Raw genomic sequence first — 15,241 nt, 5'->3', positions numbered from 1 at the left:
TCCGAAGAAGATTCTGCTAAGATCGAAAGTTGAGGCCCCTTTTGACTCTCTAGTTTTGTTTTTGTTAAATGAAGAATCAAATATTGATGGTAGCATATTATTATTTAATTGATACATAAATTGACCCAAGTTATATTGGCATAATGTTTTTACTTTTAAGATTTTATTCAATTTTAAGATTTACTTTTAAAATAGCTAACCTAGTCTGAATCAGCTGTGGTACACACACTGCAGACAAAGAGTTTGTCTTCAAAAGTTGCACCAAGAATATTCCTTCCCAGCCTAATTCTTTTAAAGTTAGTAAGCCAAGTGTCTTGTTTCTCTCTTCATTTTTTGGTATAACTTATACCAAAAACTTATACTTTATACTATAAGCCCCCCCCCCCCCCCCCCCCGACCACACAATTCTTCCGATATCCAGATCCGGTATTGTTAATCGGATATCACGCCCAGGCATAATACTAGTACATATGCCATGCCAGCGCAGCCTGCAATTCGCAAGCCTCGGCCGGATACTCGAATATATGTACGTTGCAATATGGCGAATTGATCGAAATGAATGAAAGAATTTATCATCTGTAATTTGACAAACACGATCCAGCCGCACCTAGTATTTTCATCTTTTAAGGAACAAATTTTCCGACAAACAACCTAGAAATGAGTGAACTTACACCAGATGAGGTAAGGCCTATTAATGGATTGTTTGTTATTTCACGGCGAAAGCTTTGTTTACCTCTTTGTTCTGCTTTGCCATGTCGACAATTCCCTTGCATTATGCAGCCCCACTCGTGCAATATTGTGTTATCTAATTGTTAAGTTTGTCGTGATCCCATTTTTTTGTGCGATGTCATCGTACAAAAAAAATAGGATCACGACAAAATTAACGTGTCCCCATGTCTGGCCAGTGCAGTGGCCACAATCATGATAGTCCTCTATATTGGTTTGTATTTATTTGATCGGCTTTTTTTAGGATTATAATTTAGGGGGACAGTTTTGCAGACTTTTTCGATTTTGGCTGTTTGCCTAAAATTAAAAATGGATTTTTATTTTCAGTTTTGATCTGCGACTGAAGTACTTGTATTTCTAACGTTAGATCTACATGTAATCTAATTCAGAACTTCACAAGGTTTAATTTCATTTTGTGTCAAAGCCAACACCCGTGCTTGGTCATGCATTTAAATTTATTGATTGATTAATTTGTGAGCGATAAATAAGCAAATGAAAGGTAATATGTGTACATCTTGTTTTGTGCAAATTCGTTCATAATCATATACCATAATCAGCAGTCTACAACCTTCATTTGTGGCGTTGCAAAAAATTCTTAAAATAACATCTTTGTATCGGAATCGAGATGAAAATATGAGCCACGCCACGAAACCTCTCAAATAGCAGCTAAAATTTGGAACAAAGAGAGCGAGTTTGCAAGTCAAGTTATGACTCACTCACACAACATGCGAGGTTAGTAATACTAACCTCGCACAACGCATGTGGTTTCATAGTGGACTTTGACGTTTTCATTCATCACACGAATGTGAGGGAATTAGAAACGCCAAACGTTTCAGTATTTCTCCACTAATGATTTCTTTTTAATAAATTTAGTTTAAAAAAACAAAATGAAGTGGAAATTATTTATAAAACTGTTTTTATCGCTTACCTCCAAGTCTCAACCAGGATACTCCGTTCGATCCGTCCTTAATACTGCGGTGGAAAGTACGCAAACAACAATCGAAAAGCAATTTTTCGTATCGAACATTCTCAATTCAAGTCGTCAGCGCGTAATAGGAAATTGTACCAAAAATCAACAGGTTGCATCTCATGTATATACTTATTGGTAAAGTACGCCATCTTTTGACAAGATGATGATGAAAGTGGATTGAACGAGCAAGAAAATAATGCTGATCGCCTAGAATGCAGCTAGCTTGCAACACCGTAAACAAAGGTACGGTAGGCACTTAAGAACCAAGTTTGAAAGGACACTCGTAAAATTATGTCACTCTCGCGATGAATATTCATTAGATCCGGTTGTGCGTGTTCAATACAAACTCTCTGCATGCATGCACTCGGTGTGTATTGAACACGCACGACCACGATCTAATGAATATTCATCGGCCAGAGTGACATAATTTTACGAGTATCCTTTCAAACTTGGTTCTTAAGTGCCTACCGGCTTGGTGAATAATATCGCGCGCCCTCTTTAGGCAAAAGTTGATATCAACGCTGACCAGGAGGCATCTACGTGAAGATCACGAAAAATGCTCTTATTTTATTAAAACAAACAACAAAAGAATTCAACAAACGGTCCATATGGTTCGGTAAGTATTATAGAAAAATCATATTTCATAGCTATGATGTAAAGTCATAGTTATTTTAGTAAAGATGGTGTGAAAGATTCGCGTGCACCGGGTGCATATGAATCCTTCACACACGAGACGATTTGAAACCATGAGTGGTTATGACTGTGCTAAACTCTTTTATATCTTTTCCTGGATATTAGCAGCTAGCTCGAGTTGACCAACGATTGAAACATTTCAGGGTGTTGCTAAGGAAGGATTATTATCAATATCAGATGACACAAGACACCCTTCAAGTTTGCAAATGATTTCTAGAACCATTTAGGTCAGGCAGTAACGGATGAGTGGAGCAGCAGGGAAAAAAGTTCAGATGGCGAAGTAACGCATTTGCAACTTTGCATGTTATAACCTAAATCAAAAGATCAGGGATATTAATTATCCCACTCATGGTCACACAAACTTCCTAATCAATGCTTAGCTTTAAAGGGGAAAATTTTTGTTGTAAAATAGCAGAAAAAATGATAAATATTAGTGTAGGTTTGAGGAAACCGATCATAGATTTAAAGTAGTTAAAGATTTAATTTTTGACTTGGGACATCATATGCGAGCAGCTTCCCATGTACTGTATTGCGAATTAAAAATATCAGTGAAATGTCATTTTCTTAAAATATTGATAATGGAGTTTATTGTACCTTCAGTATATCGACAGACAAATTATTTCACTTCGTCTCCTGAAAAAAGGGAAATTGGTAGTCATCACGAACCAATACGAGATTGAAATTTTTGCATTTTATGTCACGTCAAATTCTTAAATATCTTAATATTTTATGGATTTTCCTCAAACGTTTATACCAATAATTTTGTAGATTTGTAGATGCAGATCAACATGAAATTTGTTAAACTTGTTACTTGTGTATAAATGTTAGTGAAAAAAGCAACACCTTGTTTAGGTTATGCTGCACATCGACATAATTTGTTCTATAAAGTATCAGTCACAGACCGGTGTGTTGGCTCAGTTGGTAGAGCGTCCGTCTCACAACCGGGAGGTCGGGGGTTCAAACCCCGGCCGCGTCAGACCAAAAGACGTTAAAAGATGGGAGTTGCTGCTACCCTGTTTGGCGTTCAACAATTAAGGGTATAGAGCCTCGTCGATCTGGCGCTGCACGGTGGCTGCCGGGCCCACGATCAATTGGGCAAAGCAAATTTTCGGAGTATTTCATTTCATGTCTATTTCGAACAATAAATTATGGATTTTTTTTCATGACAGCCCTGGTAGTATTCCAACCCCTACATGTAATATTTAGAAAGTCATTGTTCAAAATATATCCAGTCATTGATTTTTGGCAATCTTAGGCAAGTTTTCCAGGTGCATGAAATATCTTTTTTGTTCTAAACATTGATTATCAGATTCGTCGGAGGCGTCTAGCTCACCTAGATAGAAGTCCTGCTGGTCCGGTAGCTAGGGTGACTCCAAGCCAGGAATCTAATGTGGACCAGCCAGCGACACCTACTTCTCCAACACAACTTGGAGCAAGCCCAATTAGAGCCCCAAGACCTCCACTGGTTGTCGATGTTACTGGTGAGTTATCGTGGACTCTAAAGCCCTATTCTTTTTCATGAAAGGTTGAATACTGTGTATGGTGTCATGCCATCTTTACACTTGGAAATTTGAAATATTGGATTATAAAATAGCCTCATTTACTCAGTGCATTTTTCATGTGATCTTGCTTATAGTTGTTCAGATTAGACCTTACACTTCTCTATTCCTTAAATTCATCGTTCAGTAATTTCTGTATAAATCAAATCTCACTCACAGCCCTTGTTTATCTTGCCCGTCCTAGGAAAAATAGAGTTAACTTCTTGTAATGAAAAACATTGGTAGCGCATGTATTATTAAATGCTCAAATTATCTCTTATGCATGAACATAAAAAACTTTACACAGATACTTTGTCATTTCTCTTTCCTCATCATTTAGATCAGGGGAAATATGTGGGCTGTGGGGCATGTTAAGCTTAAAGAGAAATGCCAGTAGTTGTAGTAAACACTGATTTCATGAGAAAGTCTGTAATACCAGGTATAATTGTCAGTATATCATCGAGGATCTAGATCTGGTACAGTAACATAAACTGAACTTTGTGAAATCTTGAAATCTACGCTGAAAAATATTCACACTGAAGATCACCAACAGAGATAAGCGCACGTGGGACAGTGTTATTATTGCTTTGAATGTCGTGCCCGACGCTTGATCCGAATCCTGTGCTTATTTGCTAATTTCTCAGCAATTACACAATTTCTTCCAGAATCCTTTGGCACATATTCTTTATTTATACAAACAGACACTTTGGTGGTCATTTCATCGTATTCTGTACGAACTCATTTTGATATCGTTACCAAAGCTGGCTTTTACCTTTAAGCTTAACCAATGTCACATATTTAGGCAGTTACATGGTTGTGAAATGTAGCCCCAAACAATAAAAAAACAATTTTTGCCTGATTTAGAATCTTCAGCAAGCTGTAGTGATCTAGGAAGGGGAAGCTCCGTAGAGGGCGCTCAGAGTAATACAAGCAGCCAATCACCAATCTCAGAGGAACCTATGCCTAGCTTAGACAGCAGTGGGATAGGGAGCCTAGACCCTGATCCTCCACAAAGTGTTGACATGGATTTCCAATCGGCATGTGATGTAGGGTAAGTGAATTTCCTCAATATAAGTTCCACAAAACACCCTTGGATGTGTGTTTCTGAGGACTGTTGTACATTGTAAATTACCCCCCAAAATGTGTTCCAATGCATTGCATTACAAGTTTCGAGGGTTTTTTTCGTATCAAAGAGGGGGGGGGGGGGGGGGCAACTGTGTATTGTCTCTCATTGACTGTGTATCATTGTTAGTCTAAAGTATACCTTTTGAGATAACTATTGGTAATACAGTGGATAAATTAGCCTATAATTTTAATTACAAATACTTGTCTGATCGTTTAGAAATTTATGTCCCAGGTAGAAGAACTAGATCCTCTGAAGACCCACTTAAATTAACATATCCAACTAAAAGAAAACAGACTGGAGATAGAACATTCACTGTTGCATCCTCAATGGAATGGAACAAACTCCCTCTCACAATAAGACAATCCCCAACAATCAAGTCCTTTAAGAAGTCCCTTAAAACTCTCTTGTTCTAGGCAATTGCCTTCATTTAATATGTCATTCTGATTTTTGTTTGTATAAATATGTTAACTGAAATTGTGAGCGCTTTGGGCCATTTGGGAAAAGCATGTTATAAATATTGAGTATTATTATTACATGTATGTAGATTAAATAAAAAAAATTGAGAGAAAATATACCTCTTTTGCTTCTAAATAAGTAACTACATGTAACTTGCGATATGAATGTATTGATCAGTGATTTAGTGTTTTACCATTCAAATGGGCCTATATCGCAAGATAGATTCAGAATGTTGCATTATGGGTAATAAACTTGGCCAGATATGAATAGCTGAGAACTAGAGGTGGGGCTAGATAGGCTGCTGGTTCATTTTTCCTTTTATAAGCCTTCCACATACATGTACTCCACCATTTACAGTTTGTTAACGCACTATTACATGTACACAACAAAACAATAGATTTGGTTCGTTGACCCTTCTCTTTGCTGCTTTTATAGTGCAATATACTGAGTTTACTGAGAAGGGGAAGTTCACACTGACAAAAAGTTCGTTGCTAAAAATAGAATAGCATAAAAAATAATTAAACATATTGGCGAAGGTTTGAGGCAAATCCATAAAAGAATAAAAAGTTATTAGAATTTTGATTATTTGATTTGTGACATCATATGCGTGCAGCTTTCCTACATTTATCATATCGAATGGTATAAAATCAATGAAATGCCATTTTCCTAGAAAATGTTTTTTATTGTATTTTCCGTATATCATTACACGAATGATTACACACCTGCTCCCAACAAGAAAATAAAAAATAAGTCATCATAAACCATTAAAAAATTAAATTTATGCATTTTATATTACAGTTTTCATCAGGGTGAACTTCCCCTTTAATGAAATTTGACTGGTAGTGTATCTTGACTTGGATTTCAGTATTTTCATAACACCACTTGTTTATTCAAATGCTTTGAACAATTGAAGCTGGATATTGATTTTTAAGCAATAGTAAGCATAATAAGTGCATTTGAATAATTTTGGAACAATTAACTGCATGTACATGCAATTATTTAGATTATATTTATGTTGTTCATGAAGTTGTTGTTTTTTGTCGCAACTGCATGATTGGTCAATGAAGACCAAAAGGTCATAATATGGCCCTTGCGATCTTGGGTTAATACTCATGTAGAACATCTACATCATATTCTCTTCCTGTTACAACATACTAAATGGTGACCTAATTGTGTAATCTTTAAACATGAAAAAAGAGTAATCCATACATACGCCCTCATGGGATAGCCTACCCAGGAAGTCAATTGAATAAGGGAGAGAAAAATCAATAAGACCTCACAATAGGACAATACCTGGGAAGGTCATGTTCATTGTTAGGAGCTACATGTATGGGTCCTTGTGAAAGAAGAGCTTTTCTCAAAGATACTGGGCCAAGTCCAGATTTACTCCCTTTTCTTTATCTCTATTGTGTGGTCTTTTTTATCAGATTATACAGGGCTTTGATATTGCTGGAAAGCTCATGTCTGTCCAGGGGGGTGTTTCACAAACATTTAAGCATGACTTAAGTCGCACTTAAATGCCAATGCGTACATGATATGCAACGCGCGATCTTATTGATAGATACGCAGAAGTGCGTGTCCTCATGGCACTTTTTGACCAATGCGGTCAAGCCTTTCATACCGTATGCAACTCAGCATTTAAGTGCGACTCTAAGTCATACTTAAACGTTGTTAGAAACGTTATTAGCACTAACAGTGCGCTAACAGAGGCCCTGTTACTACCGGTAATGTGGCGGCGATGCCTAATGTTACAACAGTGCATTGCTTATTAATATTGAAATAAATGTTGTGACTTCACAATCCAAAAGATGTGACTGAGCTTACTGTTAGTACTCTGTTAGAGTATACATCATGTCTGTGCAGTCATCATTGAACTCCCACAAATGAACCAAAGAAATTGAAAAGCGATTGTATGGCTGATTTTTGCCAGCAAGATTGGGGAAGATAATTGTTTGTGAATATACACTGTACCTTGTGTAAGATGTTTGATGACCATAAAGTCCAGTTCTTGAGAGACAAACTCTCCTGCATCTTGGACATGTATAAGAAGGGATGGATTTTGTTGGAATGTTCAGAAGAATCCAGTATGAGTTGTACATACTGTATATGAATGGAATTAAAAAGAGGGGTTCTTTTACATAAACCCACTGTTCAACCAATTCATACATAATTGAAATTTAAGTCTATAAAAAATGGATGCATGAAAATGTATACCCGGTAGCCCTCAGTTCTTACTCTAAGTAATTATTGCTTAATACTATAATCCAGTGCATAGTGTTTATGGGTCAATGTAAAAAAAGTTAAGGGCACCCACACATCAACAGTAGTTCATCAACAATTTTTCTGCATGTGGATCAACATGTTCCTTTAAACCATTTTAACATAGAGAGCAGTAATTTGATTTCAAAGTTACTGAATTCATACATACATGTAGTACGTTCATTATGAGCTGCAATTCTGTGAGAGCAGGGAAGGGGAGCATGAAAGTTATGCCTTAATTCAGTCTTTTTCCATGAAAAGCATACATGTAGGTACCTACTTTAATACGAAGCTCTGAGTTGATTTCAAGCAATGCAAATCAGCATATGTGGTCAAATAGTTATTAGCTTTTCGCAATCGACAATATTTTAGCCATACATGTATTATCAACATAGGCCTACAGTATTTCTATAACCATTATCGAATATTTAATATTTTTTCAATATTGCATTATCGATACATCACCCAGCACTATGGAGCAATGATAGCTCTGCCTTCCTATTGCTATGATGAATGATGCAGAATTCATTCAAACTCTGTCTCCATAGGGCGTTGTGATTTAAAAAGCATCTTCTTTCTCATTGTATCATCTTTTGTCTTTGATTATGATGTACATATATAGGTCTCTATCTCAGATGGATGTGGATTCTGGTATTGAGACAACAGAAGTAGAAGAAGCTCCCTCGGCAAAAAAGAAGTCTCCCCCTCGTGTAAGCATCTAGAATCTTGTGCACCTTCTTGTCAAAAATTTAACAATATATAAAATCCCATAGCTTTTGTACTGAACTCATCATTATTACTCAGTTATTTTCATTACCATGTTTCCTCTGAACCATTGGAATGAGAATACAGTCAGATTTCTTGTATTTCTAAATTTGCTATTTCATATGTAGTTTATTTTACATTGCTCTTGTTGCTTTTATGTGGGGTAAGTGAACACACCTTGTTGATGGTGAATGTCTAAAGTGTTTCATATATCGTTTAGCTTTACGTTTCATTAGTTGCTTTTATCTGGAGTAAGTGAACACACCCTGTTAATGGTAAAAAGTATTTCATATATTGTTTATATTTACATTCTCTAGTTGCTCTTATGTGGAGTTCATATAAGTGAACACACTCTGTTGATGGTCATGTCCAAAGTGTTTCATGTAACGTTTATCTTTACATTTCTCTTGTTGCTTTTGTGAACACACCTTATTGATGGTCATGTCTAAAGTGTTTCATATAATTAGCATTTATCTCTATGTTTCTCTAGTTGCTATTATGTGGGGAAAGTGAACACACCCTGTTGATGGTCATATCCAAAGTGTTTCATGTAATGTTTATCTTTACATTTCTCTTGTTGCTTTTGTGAACACACCTTATTGATGGTCATGTATAAAGTGTTTCATATAATTAACATTTATCTTTATGTTTCTCTAGTTGCTATTATGTGGGGTAAGTGAACACATCCTGTTGATGGTCATGTCCAAAGTGTTTCATGTAACGTTTATCTTTACATTTCTCGTTGCTTTTGTGAACACACCTTATTGATGGTCATCATGTCTAAAGTGTTTCATACATTTCTCTTTATGTTTCTCTAGTTGCTGTTATGTGGAGTAAGTGAACACACCCTGTTGATGGTCATGTCCAAAGTGTTTCATGTAACGTTTATCTTTACATTTCTCTTGTTACTTTTTATGGGGTAAGGGGTAAGTGAACACACCTTATTGATGGTCATCATGTCTAAAGTGTTTCATACATGTATATCATTTATCTTTATGTTTCTCTAGTTGCTGTTATGTGGAGTAAGTGAACACACCCTGTTGATGGTTATGTCTAAAGTGTTTCATATATCATGGAAGGAACAGGGTTCAGGTGTCCTTTATCTCAAGGGGCTGGCAGCAGAGTTTGCTGAGGATCCGACAAAAGGTAAGCAAAACCAACTACAAATCGATTTAATGTTATGTCATTTTAAATTTGTACTAATCTACCCAAATGACCACCTATGATAGGTTTACACTAGTCAGGGTGCTACATAAGCGCTTGCCCGATTGCAGGGGGCAAGTAAAAGTTAAGGACAGGCAAGTGTTTTGAAGTAAAGACCAAAACTACTTGCCCGAAGTAGGCAAGCAAAATTTCTCACAGTAGAATGACCAAAATTAGGGTCGATATGATATATCAATCCTAAATTTGGTCATGGCGGACAAGATAAAATCACTTTGAAAAAAGAAAAGTAAGAACAAGGATTTTTTCGGGCAAGTGAAATAGATTTTTCAAGCAAGTATATTCCAATTATTTAAAAATTTACTTGCCCGACAGGGCAAGTGCTTCTAAAAAGTTATGTAGCACCCTGACTAGTTATGTGTGGTTCAGTGTTGGGACCTGCCACAGATGTACATATATAATGCTCTGGTTTTATACACTATAGTCTCACCCAACATTTTTATACCCCGGTCAAACCAAGTTTGAAGAGACTGTAGGAGTCAGGGTATGGTCAGGAGGATGGGTGGTTGTTACGTTGCAAATGTTTTGGATCAAACTGCTTCCTCAGATTTTGTCCAATGCTCACCAGAGTTTGTACAAAATAGACTTTGGCCCGTATTCTGATGTCAGGTTTAACTTAGACTCAGGTTTAAAGTTGTGGTTCAAGTATGGGAAGCCAAAAGTATCAATTTTTGTCTCACCTGCGAAGCAAAGTGAGACTATAGGCGCCGCTTTTCCGACGGCGGCGGCGGCGTCAACATCAAATCTTAACCTGAGGTTAAGTTTTTGAAATGACGTCATAACTTAGAAAATATATGGACCTAGTTCATGAAACTTGGGCATAAGGTTAATCAAGTATCACTGAACATCCTGCATGAGTTTCACGTCACATGACCAAGGTCAAAGGTCATTTAGGGTCAATGAACTTTGGCCAAATTGGGGATATCTGTTGAATTCCCATCATAACTTTGAAAGTTTATGGATCTGATTCATGAAACTTGGACATAATAGTAATCAAGCATCACTGAACATTTTGTGCAAGTTTCAGGTCTCATGATTAAGGTCAAAGGTCATTTAGGGTCAATGAACTTTGGCCGAATCGGGGGTATCTGTTGAATTACCATCATAACTTTGAAAGTTTATTGGTCTAGTTCATTAAACTTGGACATTAGAGTAATCAAGTATCACTGAACATCCTGTGCGCGTTTCAGGTCACATGACCAAGGTCAAAGGTCAATGAACTTTGGCCGAATTGGGTGTATCTGTTGAATTACCATCATAACTTTGAAAGTTTATGGATCTGATTCATGAAACTTGTACAAGAGTAATCAAGTATCACTGAACATCCTGTTCGAGTTTCAGGTCACATGATCAAGGTCAAAGGTCATGTACGGTCAATGAACTTTGGCCATGTTGGGGTTTTTTGTTGAATAACCATCATATCTCTGTAAGTTTATTGGTCTAGTTCATAAAAAAGGGAAATAAGAGTAACCATGTATCACTGAACATCTTGTGCGAGTTAGAGTAGTATTCAAAGTGAGCACTGCTGCTATATTGAACCGTGTGATGCAGGTGAGACGGCCAGAGGCATTCCACTTGTTTTTATTAAGTAACTATGTTTACTGTGCTCTTTCCTGATTCATCGATGGTGAAGACAATAATCTAAATATACTTCCTAGACAATTATGAATGATTTGAGAGCCAAATGAGCTGAAATATGATATCTATACTGTTAGTGGTGCATGTAACAATTGGCTATCCATACTTAAACCACAACTTTAAATCTGAGTTTAAGTTAAACCTGACTTAAGAATACGGGCCATGGAGTCAAGTCACGCAAGACACATGAATTGTACACACGTTACCTCCTTCACACAACTTGATGACTGTTATGACAAATAGTGATAGATCTTTACATCTTTATTCTGAAAGATTTATAAGCCAATTCACAGTAAGCTCATCATCAACTTTTCTCAAATGGCCTTTTCCATCTTTTATTTGGATGAGTACTAACACTTCATAGCATAATGTGGAACTCAAATCCTAAGAAAGAAAGACATGACATACATGTAGACAAGGGGTCCGTTGCAGAAAGAGTTACGTTTAAATGCAAGTCAAAATATCAATCGCAAGTCCCAAATGCGCGCTGTTTAATTGGTTGAAAATCAAGTTACGCATGATTTTTAGAGTTGCGATGATTGCAACTCTTACTGCAACGGGCCCCAGGTGACTGGAATAATAATAATAATATACATGTAGGATAATTGTGCACGTATCTGTCTTGAAAGGTGCTCAAGGCGCTCTTATATTACCCCGGCTAAGCTAGTTTACCTATTCCGGTGTTTACAGCTTTTTGAGGAATTACTTCCTGCCGGTACCCATTTACCTCACCTGGGTTGAGTGCAGCACAATGTGGGTAATTTTTTTGCTGAAGGCAAACACACCATGGCTGGGAATCGAACCCACGTCCCTCAGATTGAAAGGCGAGAGTCTTATTCACTAGACCACCATGCCCGACAATAGTACATCAGTGATAATAATAATCTGATTATTTATATTTAATACATACATGTATATTGTATGTATGTAAGTGCTTACAGATTTGTCATGGTCATCGGATTCAATCAATTCAGTCATTCCCGCTCACAACGTATGCACAGTGAAAAATACGAAAATTATTATTGTATTCTCCTTGTTTGTCACATTGAATGGGCTACTGTCAAATACCTATGATTAGGAACACTAACATGTAGTTACTGTTCAGTGAATGTGAAAAAAACATTCTCTTAAAAGTAATATATATGATCAACAAATCACAAATGTTAATGTCAGCGCATATTAAAAGCATTTTTTTTTAAATCTCAAATGACCATTCATTGCTGTTGCACAGAACGCTATTGTGAGTTGGTCTATTGTTTCAATGAATTTCTTTGTATTTGAATTGATGTCAGTGTTTGGGAGCATGGAAGACTTGGTGTGTTTGGTTCTGATGGAGGTACTCACATTACATTCATCCAGTGGAAATCCATACTCTAATCTACCAGAATCTCAGGCAGCTAGTCCAAGGTAAGTTATAGGGTCGATGGGTGAAGGAAAGTTTGTATGGTCCATCCTAGACCAAAAGCTTTGGTCTCTGTGATGTTCGTTGTTCAGCTGAACTCCGTTGGCTTCACTCACCAAATACAGAGACCGAAGTTCTAGGGCGATCTGTACAGGGGACTCAATGGCCATATGTTTATGTATTAAGATCAGGTAAAACGGGGAAGTGAATTTGCGCGACAGCCAAGGTAAGTCACTGTTTTTGTTCCTTTTAACTAGATTTTTCCCTGTTTTCTGGCAAATAATGCCAAGAGGTATTATTAATTTGCATTACTGTCTCGTTAATTTTCAAAATTTTTATTCATTAAAGACAAAAATTGAAGAGCCCCGACGGGGGGATTTTGCATTGCAAGTCCCCTAATGGTGGCTGCACGATAGCGAGCCGTCTGTGTACGAGGAGAAATTTTTTTAAAATGTTAAAAAACTCCTCGAAACAGACGGCTGCCAGCTGTCTAAGCCATCCTTACCTACTCACAGTGACCTATTATTCCAGTTTTAGAGCCCTTGGTCTAACTCTGTGCTATAATTATGGGAAGCTATTAGTAGGCCTATACAAAACATGCTTTACAGTTTTTTATGTTTAATGTGTTCTTTCCCCATGCTTCAATGGTTTAACAAGAAAGAAAACTATTTTTAACTATTGTTCACAGACAGTTATGAATGATTTGAACACCATATTTGCAAATTGTACTGTTCAATATTTGTGTGACAATTGGCTATAATATAGTTTAACCACATTTCCAGGACAGAATTTGAATCAGACCAGAGTAGAGAATATGTTCCAGTTATCTTCATACCCCAACTATGATATTAAATCACCAGGCATACATTGCATTCTCATTTATCTCAATTATATGCTTACATTTTATACATGCAGCGGACCTTCCACATCATCCGCATCAACTGGTATCCAACGTGAAGCAGAGATGTTGAACTACCTGGTACAGTGTGTACAAAGAACTGCCGCAGAGGAAAGATCAGCTTCTGAAGTATGAGACACTATATGTATAAAATAATAATGATAGGCATTTATACAGTGCGTCCCACAAAAAACGAAAGCGAGATTTATCGACGATTTATCATAACTTAATCACAAATACAATAGACAAATAGAGTTAAATCTCCACAGAATTTGGGATTTCACAGAAAATACACTTTTCAGGCCCACATCAGTTTGAATTTAAAAAAATACAATGGAATTATCTTTTACTAGCCACAGACATCAATGAATGTGCGTTCACATACCTTTCATGTAATTGATGATGTCACTCAGTTAATCATTGATTTAGGTTTTGAATGCTTTTATTATCATTACCTACCTAGCTGTAAAGGATCAATGGGCTCATAATTCACTCAGTCAATTATTTTTATATTGATCTGATTGTTTGTGTTTTGACTAACTGGAGATAGTATTCCTGAGCAATAGCAGATCTTTTACATTCTTTTTGATTTAATTGAATTGATGGATGTATAATATCACTCATTAAATAATTCATTTAGTTATGTTTTGACTAAGTTAAAAGACATTATTACCCACCACCAATAACAGATCATTTACACTCTTTTTCACACAAGTGATGATTTAAATTTCAGTCAGTCAGTCAATTATTCATTCAATTATTCATTCAATGATTCATTCATTCAATGATTCATTCATTCAATCATTCATTCATTCAATCATCTATTCATTCACTCACTCATTCATTCATCCATTCATTCACTCACTCATTCATTCATTCATTCATTCAATCATTCATTCATTCATTCAATCATCCATTCATTCAATTATTCATTCATTCAATCATTCACTCATTCATTCATTCACTCATTCATTCATTCACTCACTCATTCATTCATTCAGTCATTCAATTATTCATTCATTCATTCATTTATTTATTGATGTTTTGACTAGGTTTACAGACAGTATCCAGCCATGAGAGACCTATTACAAGCTGCTAGGCATCAATGTGTATGTCATGCTGCACTTCTACTACAGGGAATCTTTACTCAACCTAGGTATGTTTATCATTTTCACTCAGTAAGATGAAGTTTCGTTCTGGGCCGTGTTTTATAAATCTATGTCTAATAAACACACGACTTAATGCTTCATATAATCTGAGTTTATAAAAATTATAATTATATGCAACATTTATATAGTGCAGTAGTGCTTAATACAACTTTTAAGTGCTGCATGCTTTTACCCCGGCTTTAGTATGGCTACTCTGATCAATTGCTCAAGCATTCAAGGAATTCCTTCCTGCCTGGTACCTATAAACTACACCTGGGCAGAGAGTGGCAAATGTACATAAATGCCTGCCAAAGGATTCGTACCCCAGACCTTTTGGTTCAAAGTCTAGAGACAGAAGGTTGTAATTGCTAATATTCCTTAAACTTACATAAAATGGAAAT

At 36.4% G+C, this 15,241-nt stretch overlaps 1 protein-coding gene across 1 annotated transcript in view; it reads left to right on the top strand.

Annotated features, from left to right (window-relative positions):
* Positions 1 to 483: 483 nt before the first annotated feature.
* The window catches only part of LOC121428113 (ubiquitin conjugation factor E4 B-like), a 35,951-nt gene continuing 21,193 nt past the window's right edge, over positions 484 to 15,241 (top strand). Inside the window, exons 1-8 of the mRNA XM_041624705.1 lie at positions 484 to 681; positions 3,699 to 3,870; positions 4,792 to 4,978; positions 8,391 to 8,478; positions 9,541 to 9,679; positions 12,685 to 12,799; positions 13,710 to 13,821; positions 14,745 to 14,848. Coding sequence (XP_041480639.1) covers positions 658 to 681; positions 3,699 to 3,870; positions 4,792 to 4,978; positions 8,391 to 8,478; positions 9,541 to 9,679; positions 12,685 to 12,799; positions 13,710 to 13,821; positions 14,745 to 14,848 — 941 coding nt within the window. The 5' untranslated portion in view covers positions 484 to 657. The remainder of the gene's footprint in view (positions 682 to 3,698; positions 3,871 to 4,791; positions 4,979 to 8,390; positions 8,479 to 9,540; positions 9,680 to 12,684; positions 12,800 to 13,709; positions 13,822 to 14,744; positions 14,849 to 15,241) is intronic.

The sequence above is a fragment of the Lytechinus variegatus genome, chromosome 14 (assembly GCF_018143015.1).
Source record: "Lytechinus variegatus isolate NC3 chromosome 14, Lvar_3.0, whole genome shotgun sequence".
Taxonomy (NCBI): Eukaryota; Metazoa; Echinodermata; class Echinoidea; order Temnopleuroida; family Toxopneustidae; genus Lytechinus; species Lytechinus variegatus.
The sequence above is the reverse complement of the archived record's forward strand: the minus strand, read 5'-3'. Positions and strand labels throughout refer to the sequence as shown.